This window comes from Watersipora subatra, chromosome 4 (genome assembly GCF_963576615.1).
Source record: "Watersipora subatra chromosome 4, tzWatSuba1.1, whole genome shotgun sequence".
NCBI lineage: Eukaryota > Metazoa > Bryozoa > Gymnolaemata > Cheilostomatida > Watersiporidae > Watersipora > Watersipora subatra.
The window spans coordinates 56,800,537-56,825,901 of record NC_088711.1 but is presented as its reverse complement, the minus strand read 5'-3'; the positions used below and the strand labels follow the sequence as shown (position 1 = coordinate 56,825,901).

The window sequence follows — 25,365 nt, the reverse complement described above, 5'->3', positions numbered from 1 at the left end:
TTTCAGCAAAGGCCTGGCAGCAGAGGCAGGTGTTTCATAATGATGACATTCACACTGAACCTATGTACATCACCTACAGTGAATTACTGATCTAGTTGATGCTTTCTTCACAGTTCTTTTTACGGAATAGTTGATGCTTTCTTCACAGTTCTTTTTACGGAATAGTTGATGCTTTCTTCACAGTTCTTTTTACGGAATAGTTGATGCTTTCTTCACAGTGCTTTTTATGAAATCATTATTTTGCTCAGTAATGCATATATGCTGAAGGAATTCTGACGAATGAAGTTAGAAGTTCAAGGTCATTTTCAACTTATCTATTTTTATTAATCGAACAAAGAAATAGTGGGTTTATTACAAGTTTGTAACAATTTTTCCGCAGTTAACAAAACAGCTCGTCACTAAAATGATTAGCCAATACGATGAAAATGCGCTTCAAACAAAAATCTTATCCGTCCATAGAATCAAACTAATAAGCATGAATAACATAACACGAGTATGAATGTTTACCTCTGTCAGCCAGCAGTGTATTGGTAACCCCGAGTGTCCACAGCTGGAGGTAATTGGTGTACTGGAGCAAAAGGAGTTGTGCTCCCTTGGCTACATGCACAAGTCGTTGCTACAAAGGAACAGAAACCATAAAGCTATCAGCAGATTCTCAAGAAACCTTTCTAACCTAGCCCAAAATATACAGTAGTTGCAACAAATTAGAATAAATAGAACAATGATCAAACAGCTGTATAACTAAACAATAAGAATCATCTGCTCTGACAGTCATCATAGTAAATCTAATAATCATATGTAATGACAACAGCATCCTGCTACGCGTCCTCAAATTTTTACTAATTAAACAACATTATCATCCAACTCAGGACTAAACGACTGGAATACCTAAATTTAATAAATCATTAAATTACATCAATTTAATGATTTAATAGATTTAAACAAAATAACTCGGAATTTGTAGCAGTCAGTTAAACTGAAAAAACTCTTAAATTTACTGCTTCCAAAATTGTATTTTCTTTGCAAACTGTGAGTGTTTTAGTGGCTGAGACAAGTGTTACATCATCATTATTATTTTGAGATTCGAATAGCGGTGATGGCGACATCAGAGTTGATCAACTTGATATTATCCAGTCATTTGTTGATACTAACATCTTGTAGCAGAGAGTGTTTGGTAAAAGTTACAAATCAGAATCGTGATGCTTTTTTCCAAACAACAAGAATAGAATAATTCAACTCAGCTAAAAGAATGATTAACTAGTCTTTAAGAAATAAAGCATGGAGGATACGGGATGACTCATAGCAAAAGGATTCAATTTGAATGTGAGATATGTGAATATCTTTCCCACCTGAGGAAGTGGAATCGTCTTATATTTGAGCTTCTCTTCAAAGTCAGCAACAACCAGCGAGCAGTCAACTCCTATAAGACAGTATGAGGTCACAGGTTCAGTATAGTCATAGCAGATTACTTGTCACACAATAACAAGCTCTGCCCAATCAGGTTAATTACAAGACCACAGATTGTTGCTCTATTCTTAGACGATCATTAGACAGTGTTATAGCTCATTCACTCTACAGATTAAAAACTTGCAAAACAAATTAAATTGATTGAAATCAAATAAAACTACTAAAATAGAATTCAAATGCCTTAGAAAGTCTCCTAGCTATATTTGACAAGATGAACAAAAAATATTGTACATAGTGTAAAATTAAAAGTTATTATTTTGTGTGGTTTTGACAACGTGAGAGCTCAGCTACGTTGTTGAACTTTTCAACTGGATGTTTTGGGGCTAATAGCAATGATAACAATTAAACTACATAACAATAAGCCCTGCATCTGTGGCGATGCACTTCGTTCTTCACATACCCGTAAACTACCAAGTCTGATAAAACAAAACTTGTAACTTTCCAATTGGTACTGTAAGATGTTAGTACTATTAGCAAGAGCACACAATTTTAATTCTATATTGTCTGGGAATGACCAGACAATATACTTAGTATTCAACATGTACAGTGCACCCTCGAGATACGATGTTAATCCGTTCCACGGCTAGCATCGTATGGCGAAAAAATCGTATGTCCGGGTATAGAAACCATTGTAATTATACAATGGAAAAATGCAAGGTAAAAATCGTCCAAATTTTTATAAAAATGCGATACATATTGAAAATTAGTAACAAAATAGTATGTTAATTTATGTTTTAGTATGTATTTTGAATTAATTTACTGAATTTCAACTTATTATCACGAAATTTTATCCTTCATAAGTTTCTATCTTCACTTTCATTATAAAATTTAGCGTGTCTGGTTGAAACCTTTTTCAACAAGAGTTCAATACGAAAGGCCGAGCGATGCAGTTATCGAAAGCGGCCTCGCACACACCCAACCATTTAATGGCTACCGAAAAGAAAAATGAAATTTTATTTACTATTATACAGGATGTACATACCTTCGGAGTAACGTGACTTGAGTTGGTACATGTTGCGAATAAAGCAGAGAGGAGGTAAAACGTATCAATGTTAATTATGTTGCTGTACACTTGAAGGTTAATTTAATACGTAATAAAATGGAATTTTTAGCAGGCGAAAGAAAGTTGTCTAGTCCTGTCCAATTTTTCTTCTGATTTAAAAAAAAAAATGCTGGTGCAATGCAGAAAACTGCTAGCTAGCTAAAGCTTGTAGAAGGATCCAAAGAAGGTGTTACTTTAGTTTTTCTTGTATGAAACGTGCACAAGAATCAATGTAACCATACGTACAAAGTTTGTACGTATTTATACACTAGAGGACAAGGCTCTAACAAGTTTCAGAAAGTAATGTGAATGCATCAACTATCTTGAGTAGCTAGTTCTATGAGTTACATACATACGATGAATTGTATTCACATAGGAGATAACAAGCCCATCTGCAAAAACATGGTTAAACAAGAAAATAAAACAAAATCAAAAGGAAACAAATAAAATGAATAAAATATGAAAACGTGCCACACAAGAGATAAATAATATATATTATACATGTATTGTTTTAATGTACCATTCCACATCAGTAAATTAAACACTTGAAACATTTCTGCCAATGTGGGGGTTTTCTGTATCTTCTATCTCCTCGACCTTATTAATTGGTTGCTCCTTTTGAATGCCTATCGCGTTGTTATATCTCGTTTTGTCAGTTTCTGCCTACCCGAAAAAGAGTTATCTCCTCATTGCTGAGAAATTCGACCTTTACATTATCTAAGTCGGAACTGCGTAAAAGAATTGCATTGTGGTTTGGATCCGCCATCTTGTAGTTCCACGTCGGCGTTCGCAATAGTGTATTAGGCACGATTAGTACGACCAATAATATTACGTAGCTGGCCTACGTCACATTGGTATAGCGTGAGTTATTTCTCTTAATAGGGGCAGTACTGATAACCTCCCTCCGTCACAGTTCTTACACTCGTTGGTCTTCAGATGTTACATCTAACCGGGAGATTTTGAATGATTCCTCTTTCTTTTGGGATGAGCTCTCGACCGGCGAAGACTACTTCAACGAGACAGTGATTGTCCTACGTTTATTATCAAAACCCGTGCTTGTCACGGCAGGCTGCGTACATCCAAGAAGGAGTGACCAGTCTGCAGTGGACGATCACTAATAAAAAGGTGAATTCCTATTATAATCTATTTTCATAATCAATTCTATATTTTGTTAATTATCGATTACGCCATAATGTAATAGCTACTGAATTCACGCCGTAATATTATTAAGCTTTGCTTAATAATATTATGTAATAATAATAATAATAACAGCCATCAGCTAATTCTCTCGCATGCTTAGCGAGTTATCAACTAATTGTGATATGAAAAGAATTTAAACACCGTAGTATTTCGGTTAAGGATAATTGAAAACTCTGAAATTCTAACATATCAGCGTGCATGGCCTTCTAACTCCTTCAAATCTTCAGTCGTAAGCTTCTTCTTGTGCTTGCTTTAATGGAGTTCTTTTTTAATAATAATTGCAAATGCTGATTGGTTGCAATCATATTCCTTGGCAATGTTTATAATACGGATGCCTTCTTCTTATTTACGACATCCAACTTCGTTGACATAGAAATCATTTTGCCTTCGTTTTGTATCAGTCTCAGATTCCATAGCTAACGAATTAGGTGTAGATACTCGTAGTTATATACGTATGCTGACTAAAAGTTTATAGTAAAAGATATTATAACGCTACAAATGAATATTTCCTCTGCCTTGAGTATTTTACACGAAATTTTCCACGCGGAATTCTGACATAGAGAAATCGATCATCGTGTCTCTTCTAAACGTTCGGAAAATGTTTTCGGCGTACTATGTTTCGGTGTCTCCTTTTATTTCGACGTGCGTTATGAGCACACCGACCGCCAAATTTTAACTCGGGCGAAACTTTTCTCACAATCGTATGGTGAAATAAAATTCGTATAGCGAGGTGAAGATCTCACAATGTTTGACTTCGTAAGGTGAAAAATCGTATATTAAGGTAATCGTATCTCGAGAGTACACTGTATTAATAATTACTGAACATTTGTTAAAAACTAGAAGTACTGGGGAGTAATGCACAGACATGATGGACCTTCAAGACAAGGCCGAATTTGCTTCCTTCTATAGACATTTATATCATGTGATAGCGTGGTCACCCACTAGGAAACCACCCATTGGTTTCTGGCATAGTTCTTACGATTTAATATACCGTAACTTGAAACTTGTTGGCCTCTGAAGTATCTTTGCATGTGAGAAACTATCTCATATTAACGAGGCACTAGCAAACAACAAATAATGAGAGATTGGAAAGGCCTTTAGCTATGCTACTCCGATATATTTAGCAGTGAACTTGCAGCAAACTGTTCTTACGAGCTTGCCAGACACAAGATAAATGGGTGATGAGGCGGCTGATGAAGAATTGCCATGAGCAAACAATTCCTCTTTCTTAGGTCAGCGTATCAAACCGAAGAATTAAAAAAAGGTCACAATTTATTAACAACACCACAGACAACAGATTATTTTACTAATAATTACTGATGTGACTACTTGATGTGAAGCCAGATTGGGGGGGTGACACCAACAGCGTCACGAAGAAAGAACTTTTTTCTAAAGCATTCTTAATGATTGCCGAACATCTGACGCACTTCGAAGCGGGCAAAACACTAAACGGCTGCTTCATGTAAAAAAATGAAAGTGGCGCAGCGCTTTTGAGTTTCTAGTGCAGTTTTGTTAGTAATGATAGGTAATGTTTAATTAACAATAACGATTAAAAAACAGGGTTCCCAGTAAGCAAAACAAATTACAAAAACAATGACTCTACATTCTTGCTACAGAAAACAAAGTAAAGTGTATCGACCTTTGCAGTACCTAAACTGTATGACTCTATGTCAATCACATAGAAATTTAACAGTAGCCCAAGTAATATAAGATTGTGTTAATTAATGGTCTGTGATGGTTGAGCGACTGACAATCCCGTGAAAATGGTATGTGGTTTTCAGCCGGATACCGATACGCATTAACAATCGATGTATAACACAACTAGCCATGTTATCAAAAGCCGAGATTAATGTCAGTAAGTTCAGTGATTAACTGACAGTTGAACTACTTGTTTAGATCTAGCGACAGCGCTACTGATCACACAACTCGATACTTGTTGTTAATTCTTTCGCTACCGTAAGCCGACCTATCGGCATTCGCGATAATAGAAGTACAGACCATCAGCAGATGTATCGGCTAATCAATAGGGTTTCACTTTTCTTTTCATTACAAAGCCTACACATTAGCTAGACCAATCAAATTTTTTCTCCAACGAAACAACCTTGTTACCAATCACCTGCAGCCAATCGAAAGTTTTTTTGCTAGACACTTCCATTTCTACTTATTTTTCAAAACGAGACAACCAGATCGCTATCGTCATGGCAAAAAGAAATTCACCGCGTTCGTTCAACGCAAAGAAAGCGTCAGAAATTTTGCGAGTGGTATTCACTGAACAATTTTATTCTTATCTTGTAGCGAATTTTGTTCTGATTAACATGCGTTTTACAGTAAAACAATATCTGTATTGATTTTCAAGATATTGCATGATTACTAGCGGTATATCGAATTTGCGAAAATCTGTTTGAATTAATTTGGTCAGAATTGTGAAAGTTAAATGAGCGCGTAACATCCCCTTTGTACTCTCTACGTACCATGAGTAAAACACAAATTACTAGCTACCAAGGTATACTCCCATAGACACCACAGAATAACGTTGGAGTGAAATAGAGGAAACTCACCGCCGGATATGACGAACCTATCCATAACAACTACTGCCCGTACATCATGTGAATGATGCGCTCGTACCGTACTTCGTTGCCACACCAACCAATCGGAAGATGCGCTGACGGGAGATAGAACAAATTGCACCAAGACTGAGTCTATACCGGCTGCGTAGACTTGAGTCTCATCTTGACTGACAGCGATGCTCAGGATGTCTGCTCTGTGGCAATTAAACATCTAAAAACAGTTTATAGGTTATTATAAATATTAGATAGCTATATCATAGAAAGACAGAAATCTAGAAGCTGGAAATAACCAGAAAAACAATTGTATGAATGGTGGTTCATTTTAAAACTTCCCGGCAAGTGGAGACAAGAAGACTAAGATCTACAGTCTGGTTACCATATACACAGCACGCAGCGGTGACAGGATCACCGGGTTATCAACAGTGAATGGGAGAATGGGAGCCTACGCGTCGAGTACTGCCGGTAATTACCAGCAGTCAACACAAGAGTTCAGCGCTGTTCAACTTTCGCAAAAAGCTGCAGGCAAAACCTTCCCAAAATGCACTGTACAGGTGAAAGTCAGCCCTTTCGAAATGGTGACCATTTTTATGCAATCATCAGCGACCCAGCTTTATGTGAACATAGGCTGTCTTTTGTCTGCGCAGGATCACCACCGGGTCAATTAATACGGGAACCACGTTTTATAGAGCACTTCTGTATGCCTAAAGTTATGTAACATTAACAGTTTCTGTGTTTACTACAGGAGCCAAGGCCATTCTGCCTTCAGTGTAGTTACCTGTCAATACTTGTCATTAATCACTTGGATAAGTCAAAGATAAACAGCAAAAACTTACGAATGAAAAAGTTTAAACAGCTGAAGTAATATAAAACAGTATATACCAGTACAAGTTTTCTATGTACAATACATGTCCGTGTGTCGATTGTTATGTGAATAATTACCAAACAGTTTTACAATAATAAAAAAACACAATTTAACTAAATTATCTATTAATCAATATATATAGATAAGTAAACATAAATACATGATATAATAGTATAATGCGAAAGAAATTAAAAACAAGTTATAAAGAAATGTGAGTGAGCGAAATTTTAAAATATGAAACCTGACGATTATATTTGAAGAAATCTATTTTACGAATACTTAATAATCGTATGTAACAGCGTAAACCAATCAAATTAATTTTTGCACAGGGCGTTAGACCCGAAACTTTACTTTCCTTTGTAACCGTTTTCGAATATCTTAATCTACTTCCTTCGCCATAACAACAATTTTACTGGGACGATACCGCGAAAAGAATTGATACAACTCGTTTGTTGGTACGTTATGGATGATTGTGATGCAGATGAAGAATTATATGATACTAGCCGTAATTTTACAGATTATTGTGAGTCATAAAACGATGATGAACGTGTGCTCGATGGATATCATGCTACTGTAACTATTTTTAGAAGTTTTCAAAATCGTACGAATTTTTATGGTTTCAGCCCGAACAACTGTGAAACACTTTTTTCTATTTGGTGATGTTTGCTGCGTGTTGCTGCACTTTTTACCAGTGTTTTACCAAATATCCTTGGATTATGATCATATTTAGATATATCTAATAAAAGTTTGACACACATTGACAAGGATGGCCAGGATTCAAAGAGTTAAAAAACCTTCAGGAAAAACCAACTTGAAAACTGTCTCCCTCCAGAGAAATTGCTCTTACTTTATCTACTGAGAGGCAAGTATGTGAATAAATGGCAAAGAGAGAAAGAGAACAAGTCAAATGTTAGTCACAATAACAAAGGTCAAAAGGTGAAAATGGCACCTTTATCTGAGTGCCATGCTTGCCATTCCAGAAGGTTAGTTTTCCACTTGAGTCTCCACTCACTATGGTTCTGTCCTACAAGCAGACTACAAATCATTTTCTGGCACCAAGTACAGATAACAAGAACAAAGATGACTTCTTTTACTTTCATGCATGTCTAGGTACTTTTTATATTTTGAGAGAAACACGAAACAAAATATTTAACAAAAATTCTATTTTTTATTAGAATATTATGGTAGAAACTGCCTGTACTTGTAAATTATACAGACAGGGATAGGGGCCTGTTGCTTAAGGCTCTCAATGCTCTAAAAAACGTTTTTTATTTTTGCTACTAAACTCCAGAGACTAGCAGCAGCTGTGGGTATTTTGTAGTGCTGACAGAATAGATGCTCTATTTGATACTAACAATACTCAGGCCTCGGCAGTTCCTTACAGGCCGAGTGTGCTGCTTAATATAAATTACTTTTTATTAAAAAAGAAACTAACTTCTTCAGCAACTTTAAATAAATTAATTCTTAACTTTTCAAAGTTCAAAAAAATTTCATTGCATGAAAGTTTATTGAACTTTCAAAAAACTTTTAAATTTTCAAATCATTAAGAAATTGTAATGATATGTATAATAGTATAAATATGATGATATATAATATATATTATTACATATATACCACATATATATTATATATATTTAATATTTGTTATATATTACATATATAATACAATATATATTATATTTCGTACCATATATATTATATATATATTAGATAGCATATAATGATATGTATAATGGTAGTCCAATCAAAAGACATTTTAGGAAACAGTTTTTTAAGTTCATGCAACTTAGTCACCTACTGGAAAATAACACCTTCGTTGAGTGGTTAAAATTACCGAGAAGATCAAACACTATGTGACATGAACTGTAATAAGTGACATTTGAAAGCTCTGATACATTGGACATACATCAAAGTTGGACGGATTATCAAGTGTAAAAGCATAAAATACTCAATGCAAGCTGGAAGTTATTTAAATTGCAAGACAACAAAAAAATGGTTACAACGATGAACTAGTCAGTGACATATTATGCTAAAATAATTATGCTACTGCTTTTAACAAATGTCAGGCAATAGGAGTTATACATTCTTGAAAGCGTGAAGAAGACAACTCTACACAAAGCTAACGCTTTACCCTGAGTATAGCAATAGCCCAAACAATGGTTGGTTTTTGGGGAGATTGCCGAGCAATTGTTATTCTTTGTAGAGCATGGCCCGATTCAACAGACCAGAGCCTAATGTTGTCTATACCGCCGGTCACTATCACATCTCCAGAGATGTGCCAGTCCAAGCAGAGCATTCTCTCTGTATTAAAGAACAGACGTTAATGCAATTGTAAATACAGTAGTTAAATGAAAGAGTGATACAATCACAGCCATATGTCTGCAGCAGACGGATAACAGTGTGTTGGAGAGGACAACTCCTTCAAAATGCTTTGCATGAAACAGCAAAGCGATTATCAAGCATGGCGGCATAATACAAATTCCATATGAACAGACAACCTTATCTGCTATAACATCATTGATTTGAAGTCATAAATATGGTAAACACAGTGGAGTTCACTCTAACCTAGACTAGGTAAAGTTTCATATGTTAAAAACCTTGTATGACATGTTATCCTAAACATACACAGTTCAAAACCTCACAATAACTTCTTAATAAATACTGCTGGTAATTATGACACATATGATTAGAACAAATATATTATATAAAACCTTGTACAAAACACTACATAGACAGGTCTAAACTACTAATAATCAATAAAAAGGATTTAATTTTTATTGAGCCTGAATGAAAATACAGGCTCAGCGGCGCATAGGCTCACCGCTAGAAATACTGATTGCAATACTCCATACTCCAACTTAAACTATGGTGAAGTTTGAACTACCTCAGCTTATACAGTATGTTTATGTTCCTGTTTTTGACCTTTGACCTTGTAATTTTCATGCGTGTCTATATTTTCACTTATGACAGCAATACTGGAAATGACAAGTTTAGAGGAGAATACTTACTCAAACTTTACATTAGATATTAAAAAGGTTAAAAGTTGAAGTGATCATAAGTTAATATTTAACTGTAATGTGATGATAATATCGTGTTGCATACCAATAAAATCCTCATGTTACAAGAACTCTGACAAACTAACATGTTGTTGGTCCTGTAACTGTATGATGTAAAATTGATGACATCATCAGAAACTTTGATTTGGAGAAGAATATATTTATGATGTCAAGGCATCAAAAGCATTAATAATGCTGGGTCAGTTCCGAGAGTTTTAAAGAAGCAACAAACAAGATTATCTACGCTATGTAAACAGAGTGTAAGTCCTTCATCAACTACATGTATGTTACACATCCTATCAATAGTGTGAAATAATCCCAAATAATTTTTTCATAAATTAAATTAGTCTCAAAATTGATTTCTCTCTTTTTAATATAAAATACAAAAACAGTCCACATAACATAACTAGTATGAAAAGTTCTCTATGCTTACAGGAGCAACAAGGCAGGATAGCGATGCCGTATAGAAAGTGCACAGCGCTATACTTTTCGTTAGCAATTCTATTTTCCAAATTTTTTTTATTTTGCTGACCCAAGTGCATTTATCCAAGATTTGTTTAATTATGCATTATATTAAGACTTAAAAAAAAAGTTTTTGATAAAAGCAAAACATTTATTTGCTGATAACTTTTACCCCAATTAGTCCTATAATACATAAGAGGGAACATACCTTCCTGCTTCTGTAAACTTTTCATATATTGAAAGCCTTCCCCTGTGTACTCAAATATGACAATGCAGCCTTCCTCTGTTCCAGCCTGTACAAATGAAAGTGTAAGTAAATAACCGTATGCTGCCGGCGATTCACACAAAGATTTGCCAAAATCAAATGTTTTTTTAAATCTTTCGAGCTTATCTCATTATTTATTACAGGACAAGTTGTTCTACAGTTTTTGATTGTGTAACCTGCCTCAAAAATGGAGTTGTGGTGGTGCTACAATCACCTGATCAAGAGAACACAACTAAGCTTCTTGAATTATTAAAAACTAGCAATACTGTATGTAGGGACAGCAGTGCATTCGAATTGAACATCACAAGACCCCATTACGTATCAATTAATCAATGCTTTAATAGTACCTGTTAATCTTTTGAACTAAACACATTTTAAAACACAAAGTACCCTGTGTATCAGGCTTATCTCGTAGGCTCAAAGGAGGGGCGATCAGGCTTCCCTCCACTTTCTATATGTTTCTTTTATAAAAATATAGAGTTTCTATATTTTTATAGATACTCTATTCTACCTACTCTAACCAACACACAAAAACCTTTTACAATGCGTCTAAAACCTATTTGCTATTCAGCAAATTGATTAGTCTTTATATAAGGAACTTACGGCAATATAAGAGTTGTCTGCACTCAATGAGAGACACCAGATTGCTCCAGCATGACAAGGTACGCATCTCTACAAATTGTGCAAAGAAGTCACTAGTGTATAAAAACCTATACACCCATATACTATAAAGAGTATGAATGCAAATTGTAGAGTATACGCATTTGCAAATGCGTATACTCTACAAGTTAAGACTTGTAGAGTATACACCTGGCTGAACCCAACACAAAAAGCTGCATTAAACTGTTACGAGCTTCTTTCTACCCTGTTTAGCATCCAGTATATACGGTAAACTCAAACTAGGGTGACATGTGCGTGCGCTACTGTAACATCAAGCGCAGTAACTACGATCAACATGAAAGACAACAAATACTAGTAATGTAAAATCGTACACAAAAATCAAAGTAATAAATCAACTTTACCGGTAATTTAATAAAAACATGCATATTTTATTTGAATGCAAATGTTTCTATGTTTTCTGACGTTATTAATCAGTGCTAACTTAATATGGGGATAGCCATGGTACATAGCAATGTTGCTTTATATATTGAGAATACAACGAATATTTTATAGAGTACTATCAGCACAAAAGGTTGAATTTGATACAAAAGAATACATTTAATTAAATGTAATTAATTTACATATAATAATTTCTATTAGTATAATATTATACCCTAATCATTTATAGCAGAAACTTAGACGATATTTTAGACCTTATTATAATTATAATCTCTACCCAGAGAGTGCAGAAGGATCTAATAGACAAACATTTGTTTTAGAGCTTTAAATAATGACATTGAATGTTAAGAAGCAAAAAATCGCTGTATTAACTCTTTTGTCACAAAGTTAAAAAATATTTCCTTTTGATTCCAAAGTGACAAAAAATATTGTTGCCTCGACGCGTGTTAAAAACATTAATAAAAATGGATAACAATTTAACCTGTTAAAAATTATCTGCGCCAGCATTAATAGTTAATGCAAATAAATTACACCCTAGACTGAGGAACTAGACATGGTACAACGCGGTACGATATAGCGATACAAGATGAGGAACTGGATATAATACAGTCAGAAAAAATGGAAGTTAAAACAATGCAGAGCATGGAAAAGAAAATTTAGAGACTCTTTATATGGTAAAAACAGGGAAGCCGCAAGCAAGTGTCTAAAGATTTTGGAAGCAGTGAATCTATTCTTTGTGAGTAGTGAGTATTCTTTGTGAGAGATGCAGCCAACTACTTCGTTTGATGAAAGTGAAGGTTTAAAAGGAAAATAATTAAAGGAAGCAGAGCAAACACCACTCAACAAAGTCGTGATACTATGGTTTGCTGAGGAACGGGTAGAAGGAACACCAATATCACAGGAAAGATAATGTGGGTAAAAGGACAGTTCAGAAACAACAACTTGATGTACTGCAAGGCCTCGACGATCAGTAGAAAGACTGTCAGGCTAGTATGAAATGGACTTATTTTTATTATTGAAATAAATAATAAAATATGTGAAGTTTGAAATAATGTTAACTAAAAAAGGAAAACTTTGACAACCCAAAAAAAACTTGTTCTGGTTAGCCTCTCTAACCAGTCGACTTTTTCTCTCTCTTGTCCTCGTCCTATCGGGTCTAGGGTGTACCAACAATATTCACCATCAGTGTGATTTTTAATAAAAATAACTACCAACTGCTAATACCTGGCAATAATGGACAACTCCAATCTATTGTTCACAGCCACTTTTGTGCACTAATTAATAAGCCATTAACGAGTGTAAACACACCTTGATAAATATCTAGCTTACATATACATAGAGTTACTTACACATAGAGTTAGCTTACATATACATAGAGTTACTTACACATAGAGTTAGCTTAACATATACATACCATTCGCAGACTGAATGAACAGCTCAATACATGAATCAATGATTTTTTAAAATTGCAGCTCGTGTAGAGCACGCTGACAAACGCAATACAACAGCTATCATTGAGAAAGAAGCTATAAAAAGAAAAGTAAGGATATACTTTTGAGTTCAAGGTCTGCATATCATATTCTACAAGGTCTCCATCGAGTCCTGCTCTAAAGAGGATGGAGTTGTGCCAGAGGAGAGCCTCTATAGATGTCCCACTCTCATTCCTTATAACCTACAATACACCACATACTAAAGTTGCGCTTGGAACCCTAAATGATAACATCTATTTTAGAATGATTCAATTTATTGAAATACAATTTAACCTGCAGCCTAGTCTATCAACATTCAAAAATGCCTGTGAAAATACAAAGGAACAGTTTGCAAGATCTATCAATGCTATCAAGAACCAAAAGCATGTAAATTAATCGTAACTCTTCATGTTGAAAGATTCATAATGAATGTTTAGCAAGCTGCAAGAACCTGCAAGGGAGAAAAAAACTTTATGTTGATGACATCACTCTGCTGTAATGGAATGATAGAGCCAAAATATCACCCAGAGAAATATGAAGTTAGTTACAAAGTATGGTTACAGAATATAATCTCATTGTACTATACATGGACTATACATGGGCTAGCGAACAGACTCACATATTGCTGACAAAGGTCTGCAGATGATAATCCAACAGTCCAGATCTCTATGGAGCCATCAGACCTGCAGCAATATATGTATACATGAATTTTAATAAATAAAACAGTTTTAATGGATCGAGCATCAGTAAAATAGCATCACATTTAGGGACTTTTTAAAGTTATTCTTTTTTTAAAAACTGTTTCTAAATTGATGTTTCAAACTTTTAAAATTCAGGTTTATCGCAGAATATGATTTAATTTAACATGCAAGAGAGGCTGACAATATTTATAACAATGTATTTAAATAATATGAATGCTTTAACCATCCACAACTTTTAAATATACAGCAAGGCAGTGCAGTTCTGATTGTTATATTCGCAATGTGATAAGTAGTAAATATTTTTACCGAGACAATGCCAGTCTGTTGTTTGCATTATCACAAGCTATGCAATTTATGGATTGAGGCTCATATTCAAAGAACTTGACTCTGTGCATACGATAAGAATGATGTGACATAACGACATCATCTTGAGATTGATGTTTGCCTTCACCGACTGATGTGGAGCGCCTTCTTTCAACTTTAGAAACACTGTTTAAATGTGAAGGATCCGTAAGGTTTTTATTAGCTTTGTTAGATGTTTGAGAAACTGTTCTTTTTCTTTCCACTTTTGGAGACTTTAATCCACCTGAAGGTTTACGCTGTCTTCGCGGTCTCTCTGCCAAACAAAGAGTATGCACAAATAAAATACAAAACCTCATCATTCATGATATAGGCTACAACTTCGGTAAAAGCCAGAAAGAATGACGGCAAAATTGAACGAACCCTTCATCAGTTAGAAGCAGCTAAATATTCAATAATTGTTAGCTCTAACCTGATTGTGACATTTATAAGCCTCCTCTTAAAAACTGATAAATGAATCTAAAACGATAACTACCGATGCTCACATATATGCAAAGTAACACAAGGTTAACTTGGTGTTTACCCAAGTTCAGTTCAAATTTTCTCTATGTAAACACACTCAAAATTAGATATCGGAATAGTAACAAAAAAAATTACGTATATTCAAGTTTCAACATAAATGCTCCCACACATGGTTCGCTGTAACTGTTGGGCAATTCGCTAATATCTTCTTTATTACAGTCCCTAAAACTTTTACCTATCACTTGCTTGTTCAAACTATTATTATACAACTGATTAGATGGGTTCGCTAGTAAACATTCGCTGGTTGGTTATACAGTGGTGGCGCGAAACCGAAGCACGTGGATTGGTTAGTTATCTTTGTACGCGCTCGACTTATTGTATCCATGCTGTAAAAAAAAATAAAAAAACACACATTACCTAACGCGAAACGTCTTTAAATGTTGCGTTTACGTTTTCAGGTATATTGATAAACTTTTATCCATAGAGCAAATTGTGAAATGAGAAACATTTTTAGGACAAGTAATAGGTGCTCGACACTGTCAAGTACTTTTTACGTAGCAGATTTTCACATTAATATTCGTCTACCCTGCTGGTGTAAATTTCTTTTTGTATTTAGACAATAGAAAAATCGTGATCACTCAAGGATATTTTGTAGCACAACACATAACGAATTCATTTATCACGACTTTTAACTTAGATGAGCATTACTACATTGACCAGAGCACAATAAGTCGAAGGGAGATTACTATCTACCTACTAAGATACATAAAGATCGCCTTAGTTTAAGCTCACTTTCTGATTTGATTCCACTTACCTCACATATACTTTTGCATTTTCTATTAGATCCACTCATTCCATCTAGATGTACTCTATCGAAATAAAAAAGTGTCTAAAGAAGAGACCAAACTTTCACAATGTTTAGCTTTGTATTTTTGCCTCAACTTATTTAACAAAATGCATGTACGTAACACAAAATAGTTTAATTTCTGTTAACAATACTGGTTAGACATTTTGTATTTTTGCAGGCCAGTAAACAAGCTTGAGAGGCGCTGTGAGGGCTGTACGCATGCGAGATGCTGATAACAATCGGCAAGTGAGTTTTATGCTTGTCTATTACAATTAGCTCAGTGATTTCCAACATAGACTATTTTATAAATTTCAATCATGGGATTTCTTTTTATTAATCAGCTTTTGGAAAACGACACCTACAGTACTATCTTTACAAATTATGGACATTCCTATAATATCTGGAATGATCTAATGGAAACAATGATATACAACCTCTACAGGATAGATTACAGCAATCATATGGGTGAGGTTTAATGATCGAGCTTTATTAGGATGAACCCGAACATGGCACCAGAACAAAGAAACATGCTCAATAAAGCCCTTTGTAAATTTACAAATATTATGAACGACAATGTTTATTTTACTGATCTGTTGGTTTCATTTTGTTGTCAAATAAATAAAGTTGCCCAATATAGTCACCGCTATGATCAGTCAGTTGCCATTCACAAGCATTCGTGGTATTAATAGTTGCCATTGTGAAATGGCACAAATTTGGTTTTAGATTTAGATTTTGAGTATGAAAACTACACTACCGCTTTGCCTGCTGTTTCATCTTATTGGCCAGGCCAGTATATTTTTTGTATACCGTAAAAAATCGTTAAACTTTTTAAACTGAGCTCGAAGGAGTACATATCATTGTCTGATAATCATGACGAGCCTGTTGGTTACCTGTGATAATCGAAAAGTGCTGCAAAAATTCTTTGCGAAGTATTGGGTCACGTGATCAGATTACAACTTGACGATTGAATAATGCCGAAGCAAAACTGTAAAGTAGCAAGCATCTATATTCGGTAAAGGCTCTTCGGTAAAACCCAAAGTGTTTGTCATAAACTGGTGCTACGAGAAGTTTTATATTGAGCCTTTTATTAGCCTTTCAATTTACGTGCGAACATCACGTGACAAGACGATAACCAAACTGTAATGACTACGTCAGAGAAATAAACAGATTCCAATCTACGGCGGCTTTTCGTTTTTGAACTTTTAAGTGCTTGTAATCACATTTCCACATATTTGGCACCTACAACACAACAGAGTAAGACATAGTGTATCTTTTGATACCAAATAACTGTAATGTGAATTTTGTTGCAAGTCAACCTTTAAGCATATACTACTACCCCTACCAGTCTCAAAATTGGTAAAAACAGGTAATTTGAAATGTTTTATTTTTCATGGATCCTAGTATATACATGTAGCTAAAATTGAAGAGGAAATGAGAGAATTACATGTTTGCTGGTTACAGGTTTTGTTGTTTTGTACTATTAACCGGAAATCAGGTATTATCCGCGATCGACGCATATAGGTGATACAAATCTAGACCAAAAGACCTAACAAGGCAACTCGGTCACCTGCGCGAACTGTGTTAGCCCCAAAACCTAGGCTAGCACAATCCTAACAGATCTCGATCATTGAACCCCGCCCATGTCATGGCCGTAACTCATGTTGTGGGTGTTGTATATCATTGACGGAATTAACAGTTTTTCTATTATTCTTTTATCTTTCCAATTTGCATGACAAATTTTCAAAATCTCTCAACATATCATGTTTGAGTTGTTTGGAATTAATGCGGAAATGTAATACATCGGTGACAAATATTATTTAAAATGTTGTTCCTACATTGCATTGATAGCAAGTTGAGTGCCAAACTGAGTACATGACATAAAGGACTTTAAATCTAGCGCGGATCTCATTGCCACATTGAACTGCTGTGACTAGATATGCAGTATAATAAACTAGTTATAGCAAGTGCAGAATTTAGCATCTGCTAATCAGGAACAGCAAGATTTGTTTAACCAACTAAAGAGCTGTACAATATTACTCTTCTACGAATCGCACTGAGAGTGCAAAGAAATTGGACCACCAACTACAGATTTTATAGGAATATTTGTATGCACTATTAATAACTGATAGGCCTACATTATTTTGACCTGAGATCAGCAGATTTAGAGCACTGTTGGAATTGTTTTTTCTGTTCAAAATGTTTCTTATTCTCTGATATGCTGCAGTTTCGTCATACCCGCTTGAAGTAGTAGTTAGGCTTGATTTTCTTTTTCAGAGGTGCAACAAATTAGGTTGATGGAGTTTTCTGTCTTTTGTTTAACTATGAGTTAATTGAGTTTGCTGACACTATTGCCAATATATCCTAAGCTAACCTAGAATATATTAATCTAGAATCTTCCATGTAAAAAATATCTAGTTTGCAATATACCGCAATAAACGTCGAGGATGGATGTGAGCTATTTACATAGTATATTGATAATAATAAATCTCAAATGTCATGAGTGTCTGTTAACCTGCATTTCCACATTTTTCGGGCCAATTTTATCCAAACTTCACATGCATATGTCAGGTTGCTAAAAGTATTGAGTTTCAAAACCCAATCTGGTTTTTGAGAGTTGCGAGCCATCTGATTATATGTTAGGAAATTCGAACATCGCCTGAATTGTTGTTAGTCGATAAGAAGCTCACAAAAGCTAATTCATTCAATGTGGCTGTTTAGCTTCATTAGGTTTAGTCTAGTTGCACAAGTTTTACCATTTTTTCAGTACTGTTCAATTTGACATGGTCAAGTAAGGCAATATCCTGCCTATTACAAGCGCTGTCTTATAAAGACTTCGGAAACTCTGGTGGCCAGTTTAATAGACACAAAAGACATACAGTAAATCAGAACAAATGTGGCTACTTTGCACACCTGCTTTACCACAAAGATTTCCTGATGAGATCATATGCGGAAAATTTGAAAAATCAATGTTACATCCTTAAGTTTGTATGGTTACATGGGTAATGGCTGCAGTTTGTGTTGTGATTAAAAGAACTGAATTCAGTGGACTCATTACAGTGCGGCCAATCCTGACAAACAGGAAACTGTGATAATAGAACTACAAGGGGAGTTACAGTGCCGTGTAGATGGTAGCTTGGATGGAAAGTTTATTGGCAACCTGATCTTTACAAATGAGGTAATTATGACACGCGCTGCGTGGTACTTGCTATATGAAGTAGAGTCTTGCTGTAGATTTTCTGTTTGGTGTCTAATAGAGCTGCACAATGATCGCGTTAATTAAACGATTAACGCAACTAATACAAATAAACGATTAACTGAGTTGGGCCAATTAATCTTCAATTAAAATGCAACCGAGGTGATGATCTTGATGCGGTTCCTTTCCTTTGTACTGTTTAGTACCATACGTTATATTAACGTAGCAGGTTACTACCATTTAATTTACTAACAAATATTATGACAAGCAACACTTTCTTACCAATAAATTAAACCACAATTATTTTGCACTCGACTATGAAAACACAGTGAGTCGCTAACATTAAACTTGTTTATACAATACAATGCACAAGCGCCATGCAGATCTAGCTGTAAGTGGCCATGTTGTTAGTTGTTTGAACATGTTTCTAGGTAACAACAACAAAAGTGATTTCAGTATTATTTAACACCTTACAGTTTATTTTTGTTTATTTTTAAAAACTTCTTTAAGTAAATTATACATGTATTTTCATTTTTCAAAAAAATCACAATCATATTTCAGCTTCAGAATATTAGTAAAATAAGATTAACACTTTTTTGGAACATGAAAGCAGAAATATGTCTTCCACCCTAGGTAGCGCACTTCTGTAAGTTGTTGGAAGCGTAAACAAAAAAGCGAAGCGCAGTATATGCCAAAAAGAATTTGCTTACCACCATAGCACATCATCATTAAGATATATTTTAACTAATTCTCATCCTACCGCGCAGAAATCATCACCAGCTGTCGCAGACTATAACTAATACAGTGCACCCTCGAGATACGATTACCCTGATATACGATTTTTTCACTTTACGAAGTCAAACATCGTGATATCTTCACCTCGCTATACGAATTTTATTTCACCATACGAATTTGAGAAAAGTTTCGCCCGAGTTAAAATTTGGCCGTCGGTGTGCTCATAACACACGTCGAAATAAAAAAGACACCGAAATATAGTTTGCCGAAAACATTCTTAGAACGTTTAGAAGAGACACGATGATCGACTTCTCTCATATCCGCGTGAAAAATTTCGTGTAAAATGCACAAGCGAGAGCAAATATTCATTTGTAGCGTTATTATAGCTTTTGCTATAAACTTTCAAGTCAGCATACGTATATAACTACAAGTATCTACATTTAATTCGTTATCTATGGAATCTGAGACCGATCCAAACGTTACAAAACGAAGGAAAATTGATTTCTATGTCAACGAAGTTGGATGTCGTAAATAAGAAGGGACCCGTATTATTAACATTGTCAAGGAATATGATCGCAACCAATCAGCATTTGCAATTATTATGCAATTATTATTAAAACAAGAACTCCATTAAAGCAAGCACAAGAAAGAGCTTCCGACAGAAGATTTGAATGAGCTAGGTCATGCACGCGATCAGCATTCAAAAGGAGCAACCATTTAGTAAAGGCAAGGATGTAGAAGATACGGAAAGCCCCACATTCGCAGAAATATTTTAAGTGTTTAATTTACTGATGTGGACTGGTACATTAAAACAATGCATGTATAATATATATTATTTATCTCTTGTGTGGCATGTTTTTCATATTTTAGTCATTTTATTTGTTTCCTTTTGGTTTTATGTTTTATTCTCTTGTTTAACCATGTCTTTGCATATGGGCTTGTTATCTTCTACGTGAATACAATTCATCGTATGTATGTATGTAACTCATATAACTAGCTACTCAGGATAGTTGAAGCATCCACATTACTTTCTGAAACTTGCTAAAGCCCTGTCCCCCCTAGGGTATAAATACGTACAAACTTTGTATGTATAGTTACATTGATTCTTTTGCACATTTCATACAAGACAAACTACTGTACCACATTCTCTGGATCCTTTTACAAGCGCTAGCTAGAAATTTTCTGCATTGCACCATCAATTTTTTTCGTAGAAAAGGTAGAAGAATTGGACAGGAATGGACAACTTCTTTTAGCCTACTAAAAAATTCCAATTCATTACGTTTTAAATTTATTTTCAAGTGCACAGCACCATAATTAGCATTGATACGCTTTTGCCTCATCTCTGCTTTACTCGCTACATGTACCAGCTAAAGCCACGTTACTCCAAAGGTATGTACGTCCTGTATAGAAAATAAAATTTTATTTTTCTTTTCGGTAGCCATTAAATGGTCAAGTGTGCGAGGGGCCGCTTTCTATAACTGCATCGCTCGGCCTTATTGATTTAGGTTGAAACAGGTTTCAAACAGATAGGCTAAAGTTTGTAGTGAAAGTGAAGATATGAACTGCTGAAGGATAAAATTTCGTGATAAAAAGTTGATACATACTAAAACTTAGTTTCAAGTGTAGGTTTAGCAAGCTAAACTTACTTGAAGTGAATTCAAAGTTTATGTTATGCGTACCTTTTGAAGGCAAGAACTCCTTACCGTACGTTATGCATTTGGTACACACATTATAATTTTGCGTTTTATTGCAGATCATAACCATTAAAATACACTAAATACAATACAGTTACTGTAGGTAACTATAATTACTAAAGTTAACATACTATTTTGTTGCTAATTGTCAATATGTACACATTTTTATGAAAAAAATTTGACGATTTTCACCAGGGAGTGTTTGCATTGTTTAATTACAATGGTCTCTATACTCCGATATACGAATTTTTCACCATACGATGCCAACCCTGGAACGAATTAACATCGTATCTCGGGGGTGCACTGTACTACTGACTACCGGCACTGCTGTCCCCTGTGAGCGGCTATTCTCTAAAGCTGGCAATATCGTATGTAGGAAGAGGGCATCTCTTTATTCAGATAATGTGAATAAACTGTGCTGTCTCAACTCTTGGCTCTAGACTTTCATAGACAGTTTTCATACTCATATTAATTATTACATTTTAACTTATGTATATTGCACATAACATGTACTACTGCTAACAATTGTTTAAAATATAATTAATCTATATGTAGCTGTATTATTTGTTTTTGAATATGCAGGTTTTTGCTAGATTAATTTGAAGATTAATCGAAGATTAACTGGTTCAGACCAGTTATTAATCGCGATCAATTTTTATAATCGTTGTGCAGCTCTAGTGTCTAATAAATGTGATGAGGTCTACCATGCAATGCTCAGTGTTTTGTAGGTTTGTTTAAGCCTGGCACATGATGTTCAGTGCTTGTTAGGTTTGTTCAAGAATGACACATGTTGTTCAGTGCTAACTGAGACCTGCTGTATACTATGGTTTCAGTGACAATCAATTGTATTTTTGCCATGAAAAGGCAAGTGTAGTCATTTGTTCTTTATTGCCTCTGGTAGGCTTTCTGGTCAAGTTTGTCATGAGAAGCTAAGGAAGTCTTCAAGCATTAACTCTTCTGCCTATATTTCACCAAACTTGTTGAAGAAAATTGACCCGTGATTGGAACAGATTATTACTTTTTCAATTTAAATTTGTGCGACAATGGCTTTAAAAAAATGCCACGGCCTCTGGTTGCTGTAAGCTAAGACATTATACTCGATCTTTTAGAGACTGCTCACCATAGACCTATTAACTATACTATTATCACCAACTATACTATACTATTAACTATGCTAGTATAGTTGATAGGTCTATGCTGCACACAGACATCAGGATCTCTGTGAATCCTTTCTTCAGTATTAGCGACTTACATGCTTTAATATAAAATTATTATGTGCAAACTATATATAAGTTAGTAGAGTAGAGCTACTAGCAGCTTCATACGAAGTACTAATGAAAACCAAAGACAAAAAGGTGATATGAAATATTTAAGTTCATTTTTTTATCAGGGTGACCAATTAAATTGATCATGCAAAGTATAAATATTCTAGTTTTCCACTTTTTCAGTATTTAGCTGTTTTTTATTTTGAAATGAATGAAGCCAGAGCTTAAGAATACCCTTGCGATGCATTTGAGCTGATTGCAGTAAAGAGTTTGATGCCATGTCATTTATTAAACAGAGTAGTGAGGGAAAACTGTACCTGTTACAGTTGTTACTGCTTTCAGGTTTACTAAATAAACTCACATGTACTAACTTCAAGGGTTCTTCTATAGCATTGTATTACACATGCATTCAATTATCTCAATCACACTTGCTAATTCTTGATAGAAGAGTGTTTACAGACTTGTTACATACACATCAACGCAAGATTGTTTGTCAAGAAACACTGATTCATGTGAAATGATGAAAACCGAAAAAATCATAAAAATTTAAAATTGTTTTCCAAAAAAATTTTGATTTACATCGTGATTAAAATAATTTTTGTTTGTGTCAAATAATTTGGTAGTGATTTTGATTTAAAGAAGCTTGATTTATTATTTCATAGCTAAGATCACATGGACTATTTACTACTTTACTGAATTAGTTTACAAATATTAATCAATTCTTTATCTCTTCCGCCTACCTTGGTTTTAAATTTTGTTTGAACATACTAATGTGAGCAAAACTTGATAAGAACAACAACTTATTGTTCTTGTTAGTTGTTTTCTCTACAGATGCCGACCAATTCTCCGTCTAAACACATGTTTTTCTTTACAGAATAAGCCTATCATGATCATAGGCCACCACATCCTCCATGGTAAAGTTGAGAGTTTAGAGAAACCACTGGCTGTCATGACTAAATCAACAAAAGCAAAAACTGACAGTGAGTCATGTCGAAACAACAGAGAAGATAACTACTATGATATTAATACTATCATCAGGCGAAAGATAATTTTTAATAGCCTTCCCAAGCCCATTATAGCTAGTGTTCCAAAGACATTGTAGGCAGACGGACATCACTAAAGCTATACAATTTTAAAATACCTGCTTGGAAGGTAGTCATGTCGGCCTCATCAAAGAGTTGTCTTCACTTGCTCTGGTTTCTTTTCAATGATGCTGTAGGTCCCTCTTTTCCAGTTCTAGTAAATGCTTGATTTGAATTTCTGATTTATATGAAATACTCCCTCAATGATTTCCTTCACGGTTCCTGCTTTTCTATCCTTTCTCTCCTGGTTTCCCGCATGTAACGTTTCCACTCTCGTATGTTCAGACAATCCAAAATCATGACGTTGCATCTATTGCTAGAGTGTCTCGTTTCAAATCAAAAACATATGTGAGCAAATTTTTAACATAACAGAAAAAATTGGTTAATTTTTCATCACATTTTGGTTTGTGCATAAAAGTCCTGCTTACGCATATTGTTAGTAACATCAACATTAGTTTTAATATAAAAACACTCATAGTAGGTTTCCCATGTACGTGTAGTGTATGGCTCCCTCTGCTCTGTGTATGTTGACCTACATGAAAGATTCTGTAAAGACATACAGAAATACACTATTGTGTATCTACACATGTTTTTGTATAGGTCCAGTGCAAAATGTTTTTGGCTGCAAACAGCTGGCTGCAGAAAGACTTGCTTATTGAGTTAGAGATGCCCTGATCCTTATATGTACTGATATCAACATCATAATGAAGGTTTAGTATTTAGATGGATGTCTCACCAGATCACAAAACTTTCCTTAAATAACTCATATTCAATGTACAACAATACACTAAGATACTATTTATGCTAAATAGATCCATGCTATCACATTTTAGCTACTTGCTGTCTGTAATAAGTTTGCTTCATTTCAATTGTGAGTAGTTGTTTACTAACACTAAATGCAGGCACCTACAAACACTTGCTGACAAGTTGGTTATACAGAAATTAGTCATGGATTATTTTGTCTTTTGACAAATAAGATCCACATAGGACAAGTGGATCTATATTATTTGTGAGGCTTGCAGTTTCATTTACAAATAGTGCCCATGCCATGATTCGAGAAACTACAACTATTTGGGTTACTCATGCTTACCAAGAACATGCTTATATGAATAAGTGTGTGATTTTATACTACATAATATCTTTACTCAATCCTATTGTCAAGAGTTGTCATGATTCCATTATTACAATTATCTGCATTTCAAAATTTGAGAAAACAACTTTTTGTTTGAGGAAACAAAACAATAAATGTATTATAAACAAAAACAAAATACAACAAACAGCAACTGTCAACTATCGGCAGTGAAAATATTTATTAGGTTGCCTAGTAGGAGGTCTCTCATAGGCCCTAGTAAGCTCTTCAAGGTAATTTTGGTAGCTGCGGAAACCTTCTACAACAGAACAATGAAAATATGTAGATAATAAAACCATGCTGAGCTCATAGGTACAGAGATCGCAGTACAACGTATTTCACCTAGACATAAGGTCAAGTCTGCATATCCATATTACAGTCACCTCTACATATCCATATTTTGACATATAATAAAAAATTTGAACTAAAGTTTGTCTCTGCATATGAA

The 25,365-nt window shown here is 34.7% G+C and overlaps 2 protein-coding genes across 2 annotated transcripts in view; one reads left to right on the top strand and one right to left on the bottom strand.

Moving 5' to 3' along the window:
* Positions 1 to 15,124, bottom strand: part of LOC137393549 (U3 small nucleolar RNA-associated protein 4 homolog) — a 30,322-nt gene extending 15,198 nt beyond the window's left edge. The window contains exons 1-11 of the mRNA XM_068080146.1: positions 14,923 to 15,124; positions 14,457 to 14,766; positions 14,069 to 14,132; positions 13,533 to 13,652; positions 11,525 to 11,593; positions 10,865 to 10,949; positions 9,270 to 9,439; positions 8,088 to 8,162; positions 6,268 to 6,487; positions 1,350 to 1,420; positions 508 to 616 (exon numbers count right to left, since the gene is read on the bottom strand). Coding sequence (XP_067936247.1) covers positions 508 to 616; positions 1,350 to 1,420; positions 6,268 to 6,487; positions 8,088 to 8,162; positions 9,270 to 9,439; positions 10,865 to 10,949; positions 11,525 to 11,593; positions 13,533 to 13,652; positions 14,069 to 14,132; positions 14,457 to 14,766; positions 14,923 to 14,935 — 1,306 coding nt within the window. The 5' untranslated portion in view covers positions 14,936 to 15,124. The remainder of the gene's footprint in view (positions 1 to 507; positions 617 to 1,349; positions 1,421 to 6,267; positions 6,488 to 8,087; positions 8,163 to 9,269; positions 9,440 to 10,864; positions 10,950 to 11,524; positions 11,594 to 13,532; positions 13,653 to 14,068; positions 14,133 to 14,456; positions 14,767 to 14,922) is intronic.
* Positions 15,125 to 15,322: 198 nt separating this feature from the next.
* On the top strand, positions 15,323 to 24,268 carry LOC137393595 (chromosome transmission fidelity protein 8 homolog). The gene is made up of 4 exons (XM_068080221.1): positions 15,323 to 15,430; positions 15,998 to 16,065; positions 18,877 to 18,994; positions 23,581 to 24,268. Exons 2-4 carry the CDS (start codon positions 16,046 to 16,048, stop codon positions 23,806 to 23,808), a joined length of 366 nt encoding a protein of 121 aa, XP_067936322.1. The 5' UTR covers positions 15,323 to 15,430; positions 15,998 to 16,045; the 3' UTR covers positions 23,809 to 24,268.
* Positions 24,269 to 25,365: the final 1,097 nt, after the last annotated feature.

Bases quoted from the DNA above. Each gene is read 5' to 3' on its own strand.
- LOC137393595 (XM_068080221.1), top strand. From the start codon at position 16,046: ATGCTGATAACAATCGGCAA. The intron at 16,066-18,876 runs GTGAGTTTTATG...GACTCATTACAG, and splicing joins ATGCTGATAACAATCGGCAA to TGCGGCCAATCCTGACAAAC. The intron at 18,995-23,580 runs GTAATTATGACA...TTTTCTTTACAG, and splicing joins ACCTGATCTTTACAAATGAG to AATAAGCCTATCATGATCAT.